The sequence below is a fragment of the Calidris pugnax genome, unplaced genomic scaffold, assembly GCF_001431845.1.
Source record: "Calidris pugnax isolate Ruff unplaced genomic scaffold, ASM143184v1 scaffold34, whole genome shotgun sequence".
NCBI lineage: Eukaryota > Metazoa > Chordata > Aves > Charadriiformes > Scolopacidae > Calidris > Calidris pugnax.
In genome coordinates this window covers 257,410-280,898 of record NW_015090771.1, presented here as the reverse complement: position 1 = coordinate 280,898, position 23,489 = coordinate 257,410, and the positions used below count along the sequence as shown (strand labels likewise).

Sequence of the window (23,489 nt, the reverse complement as noted above, 5' to 3'; positions counted from 1 at the left end):
GAGTGGAGACTGTGGTGGATACCGGTCGGTGCCAGTTTGCGTGATGGAGATACTCTGTCCTTTAAGAAGCCCAGCGCTGTGCTTTTTAGTGTTATGTTACTTGGCAACCACAACATGCCAAGCAGTGGGGTTATGAGAATAAGCAGTAGCTTCCATGGAGGCAGCAGTGAGTGATCACCAGGAGCATGGTGCGGGGAGCTCAGAGCAAACACACGGCAGGTTTGGGAAGCTTCTTCACATACCTTGGCTGGCTGATGACAGCAAAGCCCAGCACACAGCATGTTAACAGTTTTATGTTGTACAAAAACAGCGGTGAGCAACGCAGAAAGGGAGAGATGGCGACAAAAGAAGGGTCTTTGGTGACACCAAGCTGCCTCTCAGTTATTTTCCTGAGGCTTCCCCCTCCTCCCCGACTCGTTCCCTTCACTCTGCCATCCGTGGGACAGTGCTTAGGGAGTGCACTGAAAATGCCACCCAGCAGGTTCAAGGGAGAAGTCAGCATATCAAAGGGAGAGGAGGTTCTCCTCCCTCCCCAGTTCCTTCCAGTTCACAATGTTACGGTTATCCGCGTAAAAACTGCAGTGAAATCTGAGGCGTGGAGACTGTGTGCACACATCAAACCCCATCATTCCTCCAATCAGTCCCTTGCCCATTCATCACTAGCTCTACAGGCAGGGAGCCAGACACGGTGGCACCACCACTTCTGCTTATATAGGCTCTAAATCAGTAAAGACATATTTCTCCTTTTGACTGGTCTCAGCCTGCGCTTTCGCTGGGATTTCCAGGAATATCTTTTATTGTTTAAAGCAGAGGTGTTGTATCAGACCCAATTATGATTCTCATTTCCTTAATAAGACATATGTACAGATGGGACAAGGACTTTATGGTTTCTCTGGGGTATTTTATCCTGCTAGTTCTGTACTCAGATGAGCTCAAAGCTTCAGCTTAACTGTTGTTTCTTCCATCTTGCTTAACAAGCCTTGCTATGCCCAGCATTAATTCCTCTAGCTCCTGCTTTCACAGTCTGTGGTCCTCCTTTCTTTTTGGGGTGGGGGGTAGGTAAAATCCACTCTCCAGCACATACCAGGTCTGGAAAAGCACTTTGAGAACACAAGTCTGTTGCCTTTGTAGATGTCACCTTGGTGCATAGGTTAATTTGCAGTTCAACAACCTCTGACCTGCAGCTGGATGCTCTCCCTAGACTCTCGTTTCCCATGAGATGTGACCTCGGACATAAGTTCATCAGAAGCCAAATTTCTGTTTGTTTTTTAAATGCTGAGGAACATACATATTTTTCATGGAATCCTGGAGGTCAGAAGGTTGTTCCTAGAAGCTTGTTTTTAAGTTCATCTTCCCTTTTTTTTTTTTGTACTTAGAGTTTACGTTAAGTTTGATATACAATTCTAACAGTACTCAGTCAATCACAGCCTGATCTAAGTGTTTCCAATAGAATCAACAATCACAGCCATAGTACTGGGCATTGGCAGTAGTGTGTATTTGTACACAGTATTTGTACCTGGTTGCAGTGAGGATCTACAGTTCAAACCATGGCTTTTCTCTGAGCTTTCATTCTAGGATACAGCAATGACAAATTAGAATATGCTTGGCACCAAGAATGACATATTTACTTCAGGATTTAATAAAGGTGCTGACTTCAGCCCTGTCCAGCCACATTTAAGGAAGCAGCTCCTGAAATGTATTTCCAAAATACACTAGCAGGATACCAATCGTGTGAGAGAGTTTTCAAACAAAAGTCTTCAGAATATGTTGAGTGAATACATCACCTTTTGTTTGTCATGCTAAAATAGACAAGTTTGCAACACAGAGCAGCTAGAATCCTGTTCCAACCCTATGAAATTTTTCTTTCAACAAATATTCTCTCTGCTATTTAATGGGTCTGCCACCACGGTGCCCAAGTGACGCTTTATTTACCTCGTATACACACAGAGTAAAACCAACATCAATCCAAACAACGGCTGCCACTACCAGAAGCTTGTTTTATTGCTCTCTGCATAAGCAGCAGATAATATTGCCAAATAACTAAAATCTTAATAAGCCAGATGTCTAGTGTCAGGCATTAGTTCAGTATTTTTAAGTAATTTTAACGTAGAATAAACTCAGCACCAAGAAGAAATCATGGCAGCGTTTTCCAAACTGAAACGATATTTATTGATATACTAAGTGTGAACAAATATTGACTTCCTTTTGGAGCTTCTCCCCCAGTCCAAAGAACTTTTTTAAAATGAAAAAACCAACAAAGTAGTACATAACTCTTATGCTGGAAGTCAGATTTTATGAGGTTTTGCTGACTTAGTGGCTCGCTAGTAAACAGTGAAATATTTACATACTACTCTCCGTAAGCCTGATTCTGCAGCCCATCTGTGCAGAATTTCATAGGCGTGAAGGGAACAGCTCACATGAGTGAAGGCTTTCTCTGAGCATGCATTTAAGTATCTGCTGTTTGTGTAATTAAGAATACATCTGCACACTGATCCAGATTTTCAACTCAGAACACCATGACTACAAATTCTCCTGCAACCTTGAACTGACTCTTGCAGACTAAACTCCATCCCGACCACCACAAATCTTGGCCACTGCTGCCAATGCCGAGAGTTCATCATGCATAAATTAACACTTACTTAGGAATACATTTCTATAAAACATATTCTGCAACATCCAGCCAAAATAGTTTTACCAACTTTCAGGAAGTGATGTTTAAATAAACAAAAAAGCTAAAATCTTGCCCCAGAATCTAAGTTCATACACATCCATTTGTTCTCAAGCAAAAAATATAGAAAAAAAAAATCAGTGCATGAGTTCTTACTCTACATTCTATCTTCAGCTACATTTTTCAAGTAGAAAATCAGTTTTAGTGACTAGTTTTTGTCCTAGTGATGGATTATCAGGTCTTTTAAATAAGAAACACTTCATGGACTTCAGTCAACTTGAACTGACTGATCAACCACTGGAGACCTGGTCCCAGATGGGTAATGCATGTTGCAGGGACTAGAAAGAGGATTCAATTTTATTATCAAGCTAAAAAAATACCCAGCAAGAGGCATCCTCTGCATCCTCTGAGCATCTCAGCCTAAGTCTTTGGGATGATCACTGATAGCCAGCAGGTCTGTGCTAGGACAGTACTGTATGACTCTAAAGCATCTGGTGCTTACTGCACGTATGCAACAGGAATAATAGCAAGTATCAGACACCAAGCATTAAGGCACAGCTCCCCACATCACCTATAGGAACTGTTTAATGCAGTTTATCTCTCTAATCACGTGCAGTTGGAGGGGGGTGCTCTGGTTTTAGCTTTGTTGCTCTCTAAGGCACAAAGCGCAACATCAGAAAAAGATCAATTTGGGACTGGATTTACTTCCTCTTACCTCGATTTTTCAGTGGTGGCAGCGTGGGGTGAAGGTGTTTGTTACAGTAATCTTGGCCTGTGCAACATTCAATAGATCTTCTTTGGTGTGGAATAGGAGTGTCCTGCAGCAAACAATTTGAGAGAAAGCAAAGTAATTATCTGTCTTGCAAATATATGCCATCATTCTGGCACTTGAGAGAAAGATGTGCTTATTGGCTGGACTGCCCTGCAGCCTGTTACAGGTTCCTAGGATGTGTGGAGTAAGGATTTCTGCCACAGAGCGTATCCAGCAACATTTCCTCTAGATAATTAAAAGAGGAATTCACCCCTAACGTATTTCTCTTGGTGCCTTAGTGCTGCAGAAGGGACTGACTGACTCTAATGGGGCACGGCAGGACTGTGAAAGTCACATAGGTCCATCAGTTAGACTTAACATTACAAAAATACGTTAATGTATTCAAAACAGTTTAGCTGGAATAATACAGGAATTGCTGTGTGGACTAATTTAGCTGCTGCTTCTGCTCTCATGGGAAGCTGAGCAAAATAACCTTCCACAGACCTTGATGGTTAAACTGTTCCTGTACTCATGTAACATCATTTAAGGTTAATATTGGGAAAGGCAAACACTTCAGAGCCATCCTGCTTCACAGCCCGTACCCCTTCCATTCCTGCAGTGAGAGTTGCCCCCCATCAGGTGATCACTGTACTTGAAGGGAACTTTTGGCACCAGAAATCCAAAACCAAAGTGCAACTGCACTTAAAACATAAATGTTGCTGCTGTATATCAAATAACATCCTAACTAACTATAGCTACCCCGGGGACTTCAGGAATTAGACTGCATTTCTCTAAATTCAAACTTCCCCTGAGCAGGAGTGTTACTAGTAACAGCAGTGCCAAAACCCAAAACTGAAGTTATTGTTAGGAACAGCTAGAATATCACCATTCTGGGATATAAATCCACTCCCCTCAGCAATCAATGCAGAGCAACTATCTGCCAAAGGAACAGAAGTGAAAAACATGGACGTAGCAATGTCTGTTGACTGCACTTCAACTGAAACTTATCAAAAAGCAAGCAATACCCTGGCAGCAAATGCTTTCTTACCCGACACTGGAAGTCCGAGCCTTCTAATCCAAGACATCCCTTGGTGACTAGATGTCCACCAGACTCATCTTCTTCTATTATGGTGAAGCAGTAGCCATCAGTGCTGAGGGTTGGAAAGAATGAATCAGGAAAAGGCTTTGAAGTGAAAAATGTGCTGCTGAATATAGTCTTAAATTTTGTTCTTTGCGAGGCAAATCTGCCAAATGAACGTACTAAGGCAGCCTGGAAGACCCAGGCACCCAAGGCAACCTCTTGTAATGCAGTCCCACAGCCGACAGCGCTGTGGACCAGCCCTTGCACACACAAAGGAGACTCTGCCTTAGAGATGACACACTTACCTTTCCAACACTTCACAGCTATAAATCCCACTAAGAAACATCTCTATTCTCTGCCTACGGTCATTAGTGTGCTATGACTTTGGAGACCTATTAAAATGCAAGCATCAACGCTACAGAAGTTCTGCCTCGTGCATGGGAACAAGGCATAGATATTTTCATCATGATGGAGACCTGAAGAAAGAAACATTTTTAAGATACTAAATGTAAAATATTATTAAGAATGATTTGTGATTCCTGTTTTAACCATATTACAAACTGCAACACTCTTGTGTCTGAGTCCTTGAGTTATCATCAACATCCTTCATAACTGTTTACTTGGGTTATAAGCCTGAAGTGATCCATAATGCTTCCGTTTACAAGAATGTGCACCAGGGAGGACAAGTATACTAACAGATGGCTAGATGGTGCTGGTGATAAATGTCCTTCCTCAATGAAGGTCAAATGCCTGAATACTATGGGAAGATGTGGAAAAGGGCACGAAAAGGGTGGCTGCATTTTACTGACACTGCTGTACCTTAATTTCTCAGCCCTCTGAGGGAGATAAGTAATGTATGTAAGAAACACAAATTGACTGATTTGCAGGAAGAGGATTCGAAAATAAAGAAAAAACTCTTAATATAAGACATTTAAGTCACATAAAAATAATATATTCTGTTATTTCCCCAGGAAAATAACACTGGTTATTATGCGCAATGAGTATTTTTCAGAAGAGAAGAAGCAAACTCAGTTAAAGCAAGGAAATAAAAAGAAAAAAGGATTAGAAAATTTAAACACAGCAAAATTTCAGATGATTTGCTCCTTGTTTGAATGGAAGGAGAGTCTAACAGAGCAACAACAGCAAAGGCAATGAAGATGTAGGAAACGAGAGGCACAGTTACACATATAAGAGATAAACACAATTTGTAAGTATTAGCTGCACGACAGAGAGATGCTGGATAGGATCATGTCAAACATTTGCTGTGGCATATTTTTATATTAGTGGTGCAGGGTCTAGCCACAGTAAGCTTATTACTTCAAATAACAATCTATCACGGGTTATTGACTTCTGGATTTGAAAAGTAACCAGTTGCACGTTACAAATGACTTTCTCGGAGAAGCGAGCGATGACTTCTACCCTTCTCTGACATTGTGCATGCGAGTGAGGCAAGGGAGAGACAGCAACCCTTCTGGGCAACAACCACCTTGATTTCATTGCTTAAGCTTAAGAGATAGGAACAATAGGATTGCCAAGAAGAGAGACTGTAAGGAATCCATTAGAGTAGAATATTATATTAGATTAGGTTTTATTTGTTTGCGTGGTGCCTTTGATTCAAAGTAATGAGTAAGTTTAACCCAGGGGACAGAGCAACAAAACAATAAATTGCAATCAAGTGAAACACAAAAATGAACTCCACAGCTAACAGTCCCCAGCAAAACGCAAAACACTCAGTTCACCAAAGGAAAGCAGTGGGAGGAAAAGTCAAAGTGTTTGCAAAAGGGAAAAAGGAGGCATGACAGTCAGCAATTCTATTCCGTTTTTATCTGAATTGCCATGGGACTCTGATTCTTAGCTCGTTTCTGAAAATTAAATTCAGGCTCCTCAAGCACTTTAGTCCCTCTGAAAATTTTATTCAAAATTTAAAAAGACAAACAAAATTAGGCTGGATAGCACAAAACGGGAAAGTTATAAAGCTCCAACAATAAGGATAAATCACATTCTTTACACACAACATTAGAGTAATGAAGGAAAAGTGCAAGAAAATTAAAAATAGCAATGCTGAGCAGAATAAACTTTGGTAGCGCTCGTTTCTACCTATAAGAAAAAAATAGGCCAAAAAGATTTCATGCAATGTAAAAACTCATTATCTTATTGAAAATTTCTCAGGTGTCTGGGTAAGAGTTAAAAGGGACTCTTCTGAAAAGAAAGAAGTGTCTCTTACCTGGTTCCCCTCTCCCGCCCCCGACCTTTTCTCCTGGTTCATAGAATGTCAGGTGGAGACCACACACTGGAAGTGAAGGGCAGGGCACACCCCTGCTGTTTTATTGATTACCCTACTTCATAGCTGCTATCGTAGAAATGAAACTGTTCTTACTATTATAACAAGTCAGATAAGTCTGCATTGTCTCCACTTTTATGTTTATTTTGGTGACTGCACAAATAGAAACATATGTACCTCAGTGATACATGCAAAGCAAAATGAAAAAAAAAAAACACCATTCTCCACTTCCTAGCAAACATTTGTAGAATAGAATTATTATTTTCTTAAACTCTGTAATTTGAATTCTGTGTAATTTGATTCTGTGAATGGTGTGTAAAGAAGAAACTCAAACCTGCCATTACTGAATACATCTGGGTACACATCCACTAGCCTCCTCCACTAAAGCACCATCTGATTAGAGTATGGTGCAGGAGAGTGATTAAATACATTTTGGATGTGATCACTAATAAGCACAGATTTGGTACGTCATTTATTTGCCAAGAATGAATTTTTACAGCCAAGTCAAACGCCAGGAAAATAGAGGGAGTTAATAGCGGAAACACTGACAGACACTGATGTAGAAGGTGCTGCTACAATTACAGATTACCAGAAAGAAAGAGGTGATCTTAACTGAGACCTTTAACTAAATGTCAGAAGAGAGGAACGGAGGCCAACAGCTTTGCAGCTGCTCACACAGATGTCCTCACTGGCCAACAGCCATTTCTCACAGAAGATGCGATACTTCAGCTACCAAAACTTGACTGCTGCAGACTTCCTGTCCTGCTCTTGGGGTGTGACGCAGCCAGGGATGGCAATATGCAACTTGGAAAAGCAATGTCTTTCCCTCATTCCGTGCCTATCACAAACAGATGGGTTAAATAACTCAAAGAAAAGATTCCTTATGTTTAATTTTATTTGCAGTTGAGTCCATAAGGGTACTATTATTTTTGTCCACTCCTTTTTATACTCTTTAATATACTACTTTAATACCAAAAAGAGCTACACAGCAACAGGACTAGTTTCTGCTCTTTTTTTAAGAATAATCAAAAAATGTTAGATTATATGATGTACAGAAACTGGGAGATTCATATCCTTTTGTAAGACTGCCTGAAACAATCTAATTCAAAAATTGGCTGACTCTCAATTTGCTTCTAATTCACGTATGTTGTCACATCCTTCACTTAAGGAAGATGATGAAGGCCAAACTTAGCAAAGCACTATCTTTGGACACCATCCATAAACCAAAGAGTCACTGTAAATGTGTTCAACACAGGCTAATATTTCAGAAAAAATAATATAGTTAGCAGCTGTGCATCAGGGAAGTAACAAGAAACCAAGTGAGAAGAGCATTACACAATTGTTGAGTCAGATGCACCTTTAGATGTTTGCATGGCTACTCTGAAAGCAAGGAGAGATGGACAGGTGTAACAAAGCCAAAACGTTGTCTCACACTGGGCCACAGTTTCTGGCCACACCAGTCTCTGAGATGGTAATGCTGATCCTATCACACACACTCTGCTGTGTATGGGTTTTTGGCTCTCTAGGGGCTCAGAGACAACCCTCCACACAGAGAGAAAGAAGGGTACCCAACACATCGTAGGAGAGCATCTTTTCTTGTATCATGTATAGGTCTATCAATCAATATTTTCTCTATACTATTTCTCTATACTGCCCATACTATCCTCCCAAGACTGACACATGACCTGGCCCACCAAATGCGTCTTGCATATTCCTACTAAATCACAAATCAGATCAAACAGTTCTCCCTGACACAAGGAGTCACAACGCAGAAAACAAGCCATAGAATCATAGAATGGTTTGGGTTGGAAGGGACCTCAAAGATCATCGAGTTCCAACCCCCCTGCCCTGGGCAGGGACACCTCCCACCAGACCAGGTTGCTCAAAGCCCCATCCAGCCTGGCCTTGAACACTTCCAGGGATGGGGCATCCACAACTTCCCTGGGCAACCTGTTCCAGTGTCTCACCCCCCTCATAGTAAAAAATTTCTTCCTGAGATCTAATCTGAATCTTTTTTCTTCCAATTTAAAACCGTTTCCCCTTGTCCTATCATTATCCTTCCTGGCAAAGAGTCCCTCCCCAGCTCTTCTATAGGCACCCTTCCGATATTGAAAGGCCGCTATAAGGTCTCCCCGGAGCCATTATGCCAGTCTGTGAGGGAGAGCCCTAGAAACTGTCCAGTCTTCATGCTGAGTATATGAGATTTGACAGGTCTATAGACCTGATAGCACAACTCGTGGTACGGCAACAGCACCAAGTATGGGTACCTCTGCATTTTCACCGGGGCTCTCCAGCACCTTTCACTTTGGTGCAAAATCCATCTCAGTAGAGGTAAGAACTATCAAGAAGAAAATAGGCAAAAATAAAGCTATTTATCTTCCTCTTTTCCTTTTCCATTTTTATTTTATTCCTTTATTTTGTCTCCAGAATTTAAACACCGCATGTTTTCTTTTACTTGCCCTTAAGATTACACTGCAGATGAATTTGTATGATGTAGCTGCTTCTTCAATGCTAGGACAGACCTAACATGGGTATTTGCTGGTTCGGAATTTTTTTTGGTATAAGTAAATTCAATATGCAAGGGAAGTCTTCAGTATTCCAGTACATTCTGCACAGTAACACCAAAGTACTCCCACATGCTAAAAAACTACCTGAGAGTAACGCAATAGCTCTAAATACAGGGAGACTGGACTTGCACTGCTGTTTAGCTTAAGGGATACATTAAATACCTAATGGGCAAGCCCTGAATAAAAGGAAGAACGAGGAATTTCTGCGGCAGAACTGAAAAGAGGGACTTTGCATTTCAGTTTAAGCACTTGGGTGAAGTCACCTGCTGAGTCTCACATGAGACATATGGCCCGGGCAGAGGGAGCAAAGAAAGACTGGAGCTGGCAAGAATTTGTCTATGTTAACCTTCAGGGTTTTTTTTTTTTTTTTAATCATCAAAAAGGACTTAACTGCTTCCGGTTCAGCCCTGTATAAAGGATTATATTAAAAAATAAATCTAAAGGCTAACTAGTAAGATCTCACCATAGCTCCTTTATCAGAAAATGTTCAACTTTACTCCCATAATTAAAGTTGCTTAGAAGAAAAGTTGACTGAAGCCAGTGCTTTGGCCTACTGTTGAAGTTTTCTTCCTTCCACATAACAAATTACAAAGAAAATTCAATCCAATTGTCTGGAGAACTGGAGAATGAAAATAACATCACTCAAGTGAATTATCACCTCTGGTTATGCTGAAAAAGCAACTTAATTATTTTATTGCTTTAGATAAGTGAAGCTACCTCAAGACACAGTTGGGCAGGAATACAATCAAGACCAGTAGGCAACACATAAGAAATTAAACTCTATCAGCCCGATCTTTAAAACTGTCAGCATTTATTTGTGAATGGAAAATAGAGTACAACAAGGCACCTAATCAGCCTCTGCCTTCACTGCAATCCCATTACAGTCAAAGCCAATTAAATCTAACACTACTTTTTAAAATATGCAATTAATTATGATTAGACACAACTGCCCATGCATTCACTTTCTACACACAAAACTTGAAATGGAACTGTAAAACAAGGTCCTGGTTGCGTTCAAAGAAGTTTTGGGCTTCTTTACTGAAAGCCTTCTATGAATCACACAGATGTTCAGAATGAAGAATAAACACGCTACATATTAACACACCCTTGACAAGCAGAGGATTGCAGACTTTCTGCAAAGATCTTAATTGTCAGGGTCCTGAGAGCACTAATGAACTTCAATTGCCTGGAGTGGCCCCACCTGGGAACCGCCACCCCCCAGCCCCATAGACAGCCCTTGCCCAGGGGCTCTATTTAAGCACAGGTCTGAGCATCATCCCCTAAGTGATGGTACAGGAGTGTCTGTCTCCAGCTCTAGCTCCTGCCTGGATCCAGATTGCTACTAGCCATGCAGAAGGACTATCAAGGGAGCTGTTTCTGCCTGTTGTGTTCACGTACCCTTAGTGATGGTACAGGAGTGTCTGTCTCCAGCTCCTGCCTGGATCCAGATCACTACTGGCCATGCGAAGGACTATCAAGGGAGCTGTTTCTGCCTGTTGTGTTCACGTACCCTTAGGTAAGTGGGGTCCTGGTGGGTGAAGATACGGCTGGCCCTAGCATCACCATCACCCTCACCTTCTGACCTGCCCCTCTCCCCTTTCACTGCTCCCTAACCCTCTCTTGATGAGATGACCTGCCCCTCTCCCCTTTCACTGCTCCCTGACACTAACCCTCTCTTGATGAGACGATCCTGTAAAGGGGTCTTCCAAAACTTGTTGTTCTTACGGATTGCCCCATGTTTTTAAAGCACGCTTTAACTAGAGCTACTGCTTTTCTGTTGGTATAGAAAGCAATCTGCATTTTAAGCTGAGGTGTTATCCTTAGCTCCCTAAAGTATTATCGGACTTAACCTGCGGAAGTATAAAGAAAGGGAAATTCTGTATAGGAACACAGCAGGCTGTTAGAGGATTTGATACAGATGTGGTTAAAGAATATTTACTTTTAAATTTCTACAAATAAAATTATGAAGGGGATTTTAAATGGCCACCAGATGTCCTCATTTTTATATAAACACTCAGACTACTGGTACTACAGGCAGGATCTCCACCTTACCAGATAAATACCTGTGGTAGCAGACCAAAATCTTCAGGTGGGATGGTAGACTGCTTTTTATGAGACACTTTTAATGGTGACTGCAATAGGACTAGCTGTTTTATTCTGAGAGTTTTAATTTAAACACAGCTGGAAACGCTTTCCCACTGAACTTTCAGAGCCTTCCTTGCTCCTGTGCACACAAAGGGCTTCCCTGCTTTGGCCAGAGTCCCAATGGGGACAGTGCCTGATGCTCTCCAGAGCCCAAGCCCCGGGTATGGATGTGCTCAGTGAATTTCCCAGGTGTCAGGGCTTCACCAGGCCCTTGGGTGCCCCTGCAGGGTTGGCAGATCCAAGCTTGGCAGGTCCAAGCACAGCCCCAAAGCTTAATAGACTGATAGAGCTGCTGAGAGATTTTTCCTGCAGGGTTGGCAGATCCAAGCTTGGCAGGTCCAAGCATAGCCCCAAAGCTTAACAGACTGATAGAGCTGCTGAGAGATTTAATTTATTTTTTTTAATATAAAATGTAAAAGGCTTTTAGTGGCTACATCTGAGGGAAGAAGAAAATTAATGCTATAACTTGTAATCTGGAACAGTTTGTTTGTTCTTCAGACCAATACACTGCAATTGATACTGCTTGAACTTCAATATGGGGAAACTTTATTTATAGGGAGGTTCAATGAGAATTCCTGAGTGCTTTAAAACTGTGCCAACAGTTGTTCGAGCTAGGATGAAATGGGGAAAGTTACTGCCTGACAATCCCAAAACACAGGGGAAACTAATAATCCCTACTAACCTGATTGATCTTTGTCAAATCTTTTGAAACCTGGTGTCAACCCAGCCAGCTAACCGGGGACCTAATAACTACTCTCCCAACATCAGACTCGGGACCCTCTTCTCACTGTCATGTCCCATTTCACTTTTCATCCTTAATTCCAGCTATGTGATAGGGAATTTAAGCAGCAAAAACATTACAGGCTAACGATTAAGCAGATGTAGGGATAACAAGGGGTGTTAAGTCCTTTGTACCTCACTGCAGCTCTCACACCAAGGTAAGGTGAGTCATAGCAATGATGACCAGCCTGAAAAGGACGTACCTCACTGCAGCTCTCACACCAAGGTAAAGTGAGTCATAGCAATGATGACCATCCTGACAAGGATTATTGTTGACAAGCCATGAAGGCAGGGTATTTTATTTGTTAACTTAATTTTTTTGTTTTATATTACTCCAAACTTTTCAGCAATTTTTCACTTATACCAGGGTAAGTGTCAAGGTGGACAGTGCTCAGGTGACAGACAGCACAGGACAGGAAAGAGAAGGAGCTCTGGATAAAATGCAAGCCTTCTGGCTCTCTCCATTTTCTTGGACAGAAAAGTAATTAATATTTGATGGGTAAATTTCACTTTCAACAATTATTTTGATATGTAATTGGAAAAAATAACTTAGTCAAGTAGAACAGTCAAACCTGAAATATGAAAAGATGAAAGGGGGTATAATTTCGTATTTTATTACTATTTAACTGCCTATCCTTGGGCATCATGATTCTATAATTAACAGCTTAACCAAGTTTGGTAATTGACACTGTAAGGGGGACTCGGAAGAGAGTTTCTTTTAAAGTATTGCAGTGAGGGGAAAATGCATAAATCCATTTTAATAGGACATTTACTCGTAGCTCCTGATAACATGAAAAATAATGTCAATGCTGCCTACGAAGCAATGTGCAACAGCAGGCCTACCCAGCTGGGGTATAAACCTTGTTCAATGGGCTCCTTAACATGGTTCCCTTTGTGCTTCCTAATTCTTGGATTTAAAAGTCGTCTGCAACTTCCCTGTTACTGCGTGTGTGAGACAGCACATGTGAAAGCAGTGGCTCTGGCTGGGCAGGAACAGGAAACAGCCGATTGGCGCTGCAGGGGATCTGCAAATTGATATCAGAGTGGGTTTTTACGGCTTTTTAAACTGACTGCCATGTGAGCACAGTTAGCTCCAACTCCTGGCTGCTAGGGAATGGGTTTGAAGCAAGAAGATAGAAAGGAGAAATAGTATTTAACAGCTGTCATCAAACCTTTGATGCACTTAGCATGACTCTGCAGGCTGAGCAGAATTAAGTCAGGCTACAAAGCAACACCCACAAAAATCCAACAAAGCAACCGATATCTTCAGCAACCTTACACTTCACGTCAAGAAAAAGAAGCATGGAGGCAAGATAAAAACCAAAGCCTTTAGGACCTACAGAAGATAGCTCAGCTATTGCAAACACACACACACCAAGAGCAGGGTTCTCATAAATGGTGTTCCATAGAGAGTGATTATAAATTTATAAGCGTTTACTGACATTTCAATATAGCTCCATTAGGTCCCCTCTCATTAACTGCATGTACCTGTAAAAACAAACTCCTACCTTAAGATTTCCTATGCAATGAATTAATACAATTATTATCTAAAACTGTAAAGAATTAAACACCCTAATATAAAAATATAAATATTAAGCTGATAGCTAGGTAAAAATTACCTCTGATTTTTAGACATTATGTATAAACAACTAATTTACATATTACTGCTTAAACAAAAACTGCAATGTCCAACTTGGGACTGCTGAGCTACCACAAACAGGTTTTCCCATGCTTTGCCACCAAATGTGTATCCCACAAACCTGCAGGTGCTGTTGACTGAGTCCTCAGGACAGTGGTGGTGGCACTGGCAGGACAGCTTCTTCTGCGGAGGGGCAGGTGCTGTGCTCTCACCATCTTCTCTTCTGGTCTCCATGCTCAACTTGCTAGAACTTCGCAAGGGCATGTTCTCTAGAAAACTGGCTGTAAATATAACAGGGAGAAAAAAAGAAACAGTTCTAGGCTGGATTGCAAGGCTTGGAATGAAGGCTTTCAAGTATTTCTACCCATCAAAATTTTGAGAAAGCTATTTGAGCTGAGCAGTTTTCTGTAGAAGTCTCAGAAATGGTCATCGTGTTTGAGGCTTACTGGGCCTCAGTGGCATTAGATCAAAGGTGCTGATGTTCAAGTTCTGCTGCTGCCATAGACTTATGTTGTTCTTTTCCAACTGCAGAGTACAGCTTTTCTCCTATTGCATTATGCAGGTCAACTCCTTGGTTACACCTTTGCGCCGCCTTTGTCTCTATACTTGGCACACATCTACATCCACTGAAACCCATAAAAATGAGTGGGATTTATGGTACTCCAGGCAGAGCAGAACATGGGCATACAATTTAACAAAGATTTAACAGAAAGTGATGTTCTTTCAAGTTCAACAACACTTTCTGTCACTGACTTGCATAAGCACTACTTGGAAAACAAGGAAAAATAGTTTGTTTCTATTTTAAAAAAAAACTATAAACAAAGCAAAAGTCAAGAATGTGTTTTAGAATGAACAATGTTGAAATATATGGAGGTGATTGCTTCTAAAAATATCAGCATATTGAATCTCCATGGAGCTGGTGGAGTACAGCTAGATATGTTGGTGATAGGCTAAGGAGCTGTTTAAGGAACAACTACCCCCAGCTCTACTCATAAATACCAGCTTTCAGTGCTCGTGAATGTTTTAAGCCTCAAAGACCAAAATGAGATCAGCATGAAAAGCTTCAATTGGCAGTTTCCCACTTTTCTTTTGCTTTCCTGTAAGAAATCTTACTAAAGGGTCATTTACAAACAGCTGTCTCCAACAGAGTAGTTGAAGAGCTGGCTTGAAATTCCTGATTTACTGTTAAGTCTTTAGAAACAATTGGCATTATTATTATTATTTTGATTGGGTCCTGAACTGCTGCTTTGACTCTAATTAAAAACCTACCCTAACCTCCCCCATCAGGACTGATATATTGTACAGCTGACAGAAAACAGTATCTCTTCCAGCTCCCTACAGAGAGAAGGAGTGAAGTGATGGGAACAAGTAGCAACACTTCAGAGCTTGGCTGGCAAGCAACAACCAAGGTGAGAATAAGCCGAATGGTCCTGAAGCACTGAAAGGCTGTAGGAAGAGCAGGGGTGTTCAACCAGCCCATAACCAGAACTAATGAAGTCCAGGCTGTGCTCCTGGGTGCATGGGACCAGGCAGTGCCCCAAGCCTACACATGCACATCACACCTCCCAGCTACACACCTCTCCTTCTCCTGTGCCAGCTCTGGTAGCAAAGCCCTGCAAATAGAGAGGCACTGGCCACAGCTGGCCCATAGGTTCTAGCTTTCTTTAGTGCAACGAGACATGAAGCTTGTCCCTCGCAAAATGGAGAAAATTCTGAAACCCATTAGCTCAGGAAACTGGGGCTTTACACACAAGAACAGCTCATTTAGTGAAGTGATAGCTTCTTTAATAAGGGGTGCGTGTGTGTGTTTGTCTAAGTCCTTCTGCTCCTTCCATATTCCTTGCATAAAGGCATACTAATAATATTAAGGTGATACACATGAAATGTAATCAATTCATCATACTGGGCTATAGCACCTAAGAAATACAGAACTCATATGGCTTAATCTTTGCCCAATACCTACATATCCCACTGAAACTGACTGGAGTTTTCCTTAGCTTACCTTTTCTGAAAGTCAAACTAGAAAACTAATTACAGAACACACAGAAGCTATGGACTTGTAACCCTTGTGCCCAGCATCAAGGTATTAATTGGATTCATGACACAACTGGATGTCCAAGTCCCACACTGTTTTTACTAACACTTGGCAAAATGAAAACTAAACAGATTAACTCTCAACATACACCATGTATCTGTGTGTTCACCGCTGTATCTTAAGATGCCATAGGTGCTTAGATTTAGAGAAAAACGCACTGTTGTTTGTTTCTCAAAATATAATTATGATAATTTAAAATGCAGGCTGCATACCACAAATTAGTATCAACAGATGTTTACTCACTGGGTCACAGGATTAGAGATTAAGCAAATTCTCAACTGAGTGTAATAGTAACTCTGTGTATCACTTCCATAGTTCTTTCTACAAGCTATCTACAGTATTAATTGGATTCATGACACAACTGGATGTCCAAGTCCCACACTGTTTTTACTAACACTTGGCAAAATGAAAACTAAACAGATTAACTCTCAACATACACCATGTATCTGTGTGTTCACTGCTGTATCTTAAGATGCCATAGGTGCTTAGATTTAGACAAAAACGCACTGTTGTTTGTTTCTCAAAATATAATTATGATAATTTAAAATGCAGGCTGCATACCACAAATTAGTATCAACAGATGTTTACTCACTGGGTCACAGGATTAGAGATTAAGCAAATTCTCAACCGAGTGTAATAGTTTGCTCTGTGTATCATTTCCATAGTTCTTCCTACAAGCTATCTACAGGTTCAGCAGGGATCTTGCCTCAGCAAGGAGTGCAAAACCAAAAGCATTTTACAACTAGCATAAAAAAAAGGAAGGTGTAATTACACATTTGAAAGTGCCTGAAGACATTAAATTCAGACAACTCAATACCTTGCTCATAATACATACAACTGTAGGTCATTCCTTTTTTTCAAGAAATGTGTAAGGCAGTTCTACTCCAATACAATCTATGCACATCACTCATCAGGGATGAGATCATGAACAGCTTCTGCAGATCTTGCCATAAACAGCTTACAACCCTAGACCTGGTTGTAGTCTTAGGTAAAACAAGACAGGTGGGAGATGTTGAATTAGAAATTGAAATCTTAAGTACTATTAAAGCATCACAGGTGTCTATTTAGAGATGTAGCTTGGTTTTTAGAAAACTTTGGACAAAATAGGCTGGCATTCAAAGTTACACTTTCCAAGAGTTTGAAGTAGGGATGTAGCCTAGGATTTTGCTTTCAGCTCATTCCCAGGGTCAAAATTAGTGGAAAATCATTGCAGTTTAGTGTTGAATACATCAAATCAAATATAGTTTTAAAAGGTAGGAATAAGATACACTAAATCGTGCCCTTTCCTATATTCTAAAAAGAAAAACTCTTCTCATTCCATTCTCTCGTTCTTTTAACATCTTAAATTTCCAGCTGCTAGCTAAAAAGATGGGCAGATTTTTTGCCTCTGAAATTCTGCTACCTCACAGCTAGCAGATGACAGTGGAACAGGTAGATCTTCCACCAGTCAGGAACAACTACTACAAGGTCTTTTGACTTCTATGTGTCTGACTGACTTCGGAACAGAAAAACTTACAGCAGTCCCTTTCCCGAAATGCAATGTATACGAAGAAACCCACAAGAGCTTTCCAGTGTTTGGCAACAAGTTCTTCCTAATTTCAGGTGGGAAATGCACAGTTTGGGATGGTGAACAGCCTACTCCTCTCGCACTTGCTGCTGTGTTGTAACAAGCACATGTTGGTCATGCAGTCCTGGCTCTGTCTAGGGATTAGAAGCCCTTGGGGTTTTGAAAGCTCTCATACAAGTGCCCTGAAAGCAAGGGATTTCAGGCTACTTAAATTTGGCTGCTTCTCTGTTGTAACCTACTCTGCTCCAGCCTGCTTATGGCTAGCTTCCAGTCCCTGAAAAACCAAGCACAGCTTGGGACAACTGCAGAAAAAACAGTGGTATTAGAAATAAGGTTATTGTAGTCTCCTGAGAAATTTGCTGACTGCATCAGGGAATTAATCAAAACAGTTCAGAGCCTGAATGTCACCATCAGAGTGGTATACCTTAATCAATGTTTTTTTTATTTTCTCAACTTACCCCTCTTTTTCCATTAAAATTCACCAACATGTACAAAGCACCTTCTACTACAAAGACGGGCAGGCCACCTGCAGGGCTTTTACATCTATTTGGAGTACTGCTCCTGAGAAATATTTTCCTCTATGATACTGGGATCACTCAAAATTGTGATGTGATGGTCTCTGTTATGAACGTGTACCTGAGAAAGGTGACTGTGTGCTCAGAAGTCTGCTGCTGTTATCTTTTTTCCAAGTGTGTCTCTCTACGTGCTTGGCTTCACCTGAGCTCCTTTATCATATCCTAAGGCAGTCTTTACAGAAAGGCACATCTACAAAGATCCTGAAGCCAGGAGAAGGAGAATGAGGAATATATAAAGTGCTGTAAAATGAAAGAATTATCCTGGATGACCATGAGAATGACTAATGTCTAGCCTAAACCCCTACTACCCTCCATGCCAAGAAATAAACCTTCTTGGATATATTCTTCCATTTGCTTCCCATGGCTCCTAGATTTCATGGTAGTCTACGAGCACTAAGCCTTTGCATCAAAATATTATCTTCTCCCTTCTCACGTGGCAAATCCTTTTGCTTATTTTCAGTTCGTTTTGCTATAATTTTTTAAACAATAGAGAAGTGATCACACATCCCCACTCCACTATCACAGGGAAGTAACCATTAGGACGAGATATATATCAGTTTTAAGTAGTGCTGTTTAGCTGTAGACAGTGGTACCTCACACACAAAAGCAAAGCCACCTATTTAAGCTCTGCGTTGACTTACACTGGTGCAAAAAATATTTGATCTAGACAGCCTATCTCTTAACGTACATTTAGCCCTCAGACTCTCTGCCGTGGCTGCCAGTAAGTACCCTGCCAACTGTAGCCATAGTTATGCAATTTGGACGGGAATTTCTCCACTAGAATCTGGATAAAGCCCAATAGCTCATTTCGCACCGGCCCGCAGCCATGAGACGGTAATGACTTTTGGGCACTGCTCTGATTCAACAAGTCCGGTAATGTAGGAGGCGAAAAGCTCTGTATTCTGTTACTCTGTATTCTGCAGTCCAAATCTTAAGCCATCCTGTTCCCAGAGGATGAATAATTAGCAATAGTCGTCTCAACAGCCATGTGATTTACATGCTGTCTCTGCCGTGAAAAAGCAGATCTATTTCATGATCTTGCATGGTTTTGTCAGGACTAAAAGTCAGACTTGCTCCTTCCTGAAACAGATGCTAAGGGCCACAAACATGTCTATTCAGGAAAAAAAAAATAGGAGTGCTGTGCTCACTCTTCTTTCTACATAGGGTATTTTCATCCTCAAACTAATGCAGTACTATCCATTCACAGGCCAATAAGACCTGTATTTGGCCAGCAACTGCACCTACTGATGGAGAGTGATGTTTACTGCTTCAGAGAAGGAACACCCAGGAAGCCTTGCACATCAGTCCAAGGCAGTCCTTTCAACTGCTGCTTTCGACTGAAAATTAAGTACATTCGTACAAAAGCATCTGAACAATAATTAAGAAAACCCCACTCAAACCTCAAAATCCACTTGAGATTGCAACAAAAGGTTGCAAGAAAATCAGACAACTTGATAGAGCTGTTGGATGCAAATTTTAAACCACAAGGTTACTTCACCTATACCCTGCACCAGCCTATACAATTAGTGTGCTTTTCTTCAAATCATACTTCTACTAAAACACGAAACTATCATACAACGCCCTGCTAGACTTTCTTCTGCTACATCATAAACTACAACCTGATGACTTCCAACCAGGCCAGAGTTATACCATCGACGTGATTGTTTTAAGAGAAAGGGAAATAACTAACTGTTAACTCACTGTACTTTACAGTCATCAGATAAAAGAATTTCCATGGGATATTTTTTGGCAAATAGTCAGCAATGAAAACACAGTGCAGTTAAAGAAGTTGAAATAAATTACACCTCTTAACTCAGCCTGATCTACTGTGTAAAATAGTCAAGAGGTAACAGTAACACACTTTTTATTGGTGACAGTCAGTCATATAACAGAGAATGAAAAATGGATCGTGACAGGTTCCCTTTGCTGGATATTCGAGACTACCATGAAACTCAAGGAAGAGTCAGATGCTGGGACCTGCACATTTTTGATCTGAAACCACAGTAAACAAAATCTGGCATAAAAACACCGGAAAAATGAAAGCAACATGCTGTTCTTTTCAGTGCATCCCTGTGTTGAACCCCAAATGAGGTTGGTATCAAATGGTGACTGAAAATAGCTTTACCCTGACACATATCCACTGTAATAAATTGGCATACTAAAAAAATTGCAGTGTTGTTGGGCTTATCATGTATGATTTGCTTCCTTTCCCACCTATGCTGGATTTCTCCTACACCAAAATGTGTAGGACCTACACGATGCTCCTTCTCATCTGTTTATTTCAAAATTTGGGGTGGTTTTGCTTCTATCAATGATGCAAATAAATAAGGGCTATGATCTGATATTTTTTAAAAATAATCTGTCAATGTGGTTTTCTAAAAAACTGTTCCTCTCCATATTCATAGAATTGCCACAGTGCCAATATAGCTACATGTATACGGCACTACTTTAAGTAATGTATTTATTTTTCAGAAACTGCTTTTGCATTTGGTTTGAAAAGGATAAGCACCCTTCTCCCACAAAGTCTGTTTAAACCATCTTAATCACATATGACGTTATTAGCTAAATTAGTTAAGTTCAGCATGGAATGTAACAAGCTGGGACAAAGCCACTGAGAAAAGACCCTTCAAATTAATACTCATACCATACTACTCGCAACATAAAACCGCAAAGGCTTCTTTGGTGTCATAGACCATGGAAAATGCAGATGTAATTTGCTGTCCAGCATTACATCACAGTTTGATTGAGTGTTACTTTTTCCTGGTTTCCTCTCATTTCTGCTATCCACAGTTAATCTGTGACATATTTTTCATTTGGAAGAAAATGAGAATTGGTTGGCACATTTTTCATAGCATGAGATACCGTATCAACAGAATGAAAAAAACCAAAAGCACAAAAGAAATATTTCTTTATAATTCCCAAAGGAAAAGTACATGCAAGGTGTTTTAGCCTGCTGGCTTAGACGCTGTGAAGTCTACCCCTACCCACTGTATTTCTCCATTAATAATTTCCTCAACTCTGTCAAGTCACTGAAGTCTACCTTCTACAATCCTCTGGTTCCATCTACAAATGTCCCATGACAAATAAAAGCTTTTACAATGTAAGTAAGTTTTTAATATTTGCAAACATGAAGGAAAAGGTATTTAATGTAATTCTCATTAAGATATAAACGTAATTTCTTTACTTTCAATATCTTTTCAAGAGCCACATTTTACACAGCAAATTTAGAGGTAGCATGTGTCGAAGCTACCACTGCTCTTTCCTGAACTATATGTTCTTGTACAATTCAATATGAACAAACATTCTGCAGATATTTGTGTAAAAGCACTACTGTTTGATGCATGTCTGAGGATAACAGGTAATAAAACTGGAAGAGTGAGATGCAAATATTTCAGGAAAACTAAGGTGAGATCCAAGGCCTGATCTGAGAATTACTGACTGTTTTGACTTCATCCTTAGAAGGCTTTTGAGTCATAATAGAGCATCACTTGAAAAACAATGGAAATGCAGGCGCAGCTACAACAGACCTCTTCTGACCTCCCCAGAGTGTTAGTATTTAAGGTACCAGAAAACAATTAGGAAGGGATATTTATTTCAAGGGCACACTAGCCTAGCTTTGTGAGATAAAAAGCCGAAACCTAAGTTTTCCACTGTGGCATTGCTTTATATAGTGCTTCATTTACCAATTTGGTTCACAATTTGTGCCCACATTTGCCACATTACTTACAGAATAGTTTCAGATAGAAAATAAGCTACTGAATACATTCAGTGTACAAAGGCATATTGAAGGATTGTCTCATTTCTTCAACAAACTTAGAATATTCCTTACCACAGAAAACAAAATTAACTATTTCAGTGACATTGCTGAGGCAGTTTCTTTGAAAGAGATGATTGTTATCTCTCATAATTTTTATGTACCTGAGCTTTTTCATCTCTTCCTCAACAGTATCTTGGTAGGATGGCTAGCTAAATGTAAACAAAACTTACGAAACTATGCCAGCCCAGGCTCAGCTGCAAAACCTCATCTCCCATCTATGAGCATCAGCTGATCAAAACAGGGAATGGAAGCTCAGGTGCAAAGCTTTGAAACAAACAATCTGGATATTAAGCTACAAACAGTCTGGGCTACACTCTTCATTTAGAAAATTTTTACGTAAAGAAAGATAGGAAGATTGTTGTTAACATCCAAAGATACTTATTTCTGGTCTTAAACTGCAAATCCCCACATACACTTACAGTTCCAAGCAGCAAACACGGAATGCCACCATCAGGAGACTATGCAAACATCACTACAAGCAATCTTGAAAACTCTCCTGAACACTAGCAACAGGAAAAAAAAAATACAGGCAGGAAGCAACACAGTGTGATACCATTACTACAAAACTATGCTTTGCTAACTGATCTGTAGGAAAGCATCAAATATTGCAATGGGTAAGCATTAGATTTTTACTTATAATTTCAGATGATCTTTAGATTGAGGCATCCAGACAATGGCATTTAAAAGAAACAGCAATAGACAGCTTTGATCTTGTGGCTCTTTTAGATATGTTTAATAAACCATCACCACTCCTGTTCCCTTTTCCAATGAAAAGAAACCCAAGAGCACCATGCCAGTAGTCAGGACAAAAATAGAGCCTGGAAGATAAAAATATCAGCTCGCTATTCTGGCCCCAACATCAAAGACTGCACCTGTATATTAAAATATAATTAGCATGTGCATATGCCATGCTTGCAGAAGACAGTGCCAACACTATTCAGAGGTGCCAGTGCCCTTCTAACTGACTGGATTTGGCTGTTCGTGAGTAGATGTGACACATCCCCAGCTCAGCCAAAAGAATAACCTACCTCATAAATCACTCTTTTCTCAATCCTACTACACTGGAGTTGTTCCCTCTCACTTGTCATATGAATAAATTAAACAATATAGGCATTCACAAAAACAAAACTGTCATGTCTTACGGCATAAGCATGCTATATTTTTAATTGCTTTTTAAATTTTTTCTGGTCATACATATATAACTTTCTTTAAACTTGGTTTATTGATTAGCTTACCACAAATGCTTCCCGAATCATGAGGATGATGATGCTGCCTACCTACTCCCCTCCCTACTTTTCCTCAAATGCCTGTCTGTCTCCCAGAAGGACAGGTTATTTAGCGCCTGAAAAAAATCACTAAAATATTTTGAAAATTCTTCATGGGCGGATGCCATCGGCATCCCTAAATCCCACACGTTCATGACACACTCAGCAGCTAACTGCTGTTGAATGAAGCGCTCAAGGATCTGCAAGAATTTTTCTTCCTGGAGGCAAATGCCACCCTGCCAAGTCACCAGGTCAAGC

General features: G+C 40.4%; 1 protein-coding gene across 1 annotated transcript in view; it reads right to left on the bottom strand.

The window, feature by feature from the left end:
* The window catches only part of BMPR1B (bone morphogenetic protein receptor type IB), a 34,451-nt gene extending 20,266 nt beyond the window's left edge, over positions 1-14,185 (bottom strand). Inside the window, exons 1-3 of the mRNA XM_014940435.1 lie at positions 14,034-14,185; positions 4,468-4,570; positions 3,384-3,486 (exon numbers count right to left, since the gene is read on the bottom strand). Of these exons, the coding sequence (XP_014795921.1) occupies positions 3,384-3,486; positions 4,468-4,570; positions 14,034-14,176 (349 nt within the window). The 5' untranslated portion in view covers positions 14,177-14,185. The remainder of the gene's footprint in view (positions 1-3,383; positions 3,487-4,467; positions 4,571-14,033) is intronic.
* Between the last annotated feature and the right edge of the window lie 9,304 nt (positions 14,186-23,489).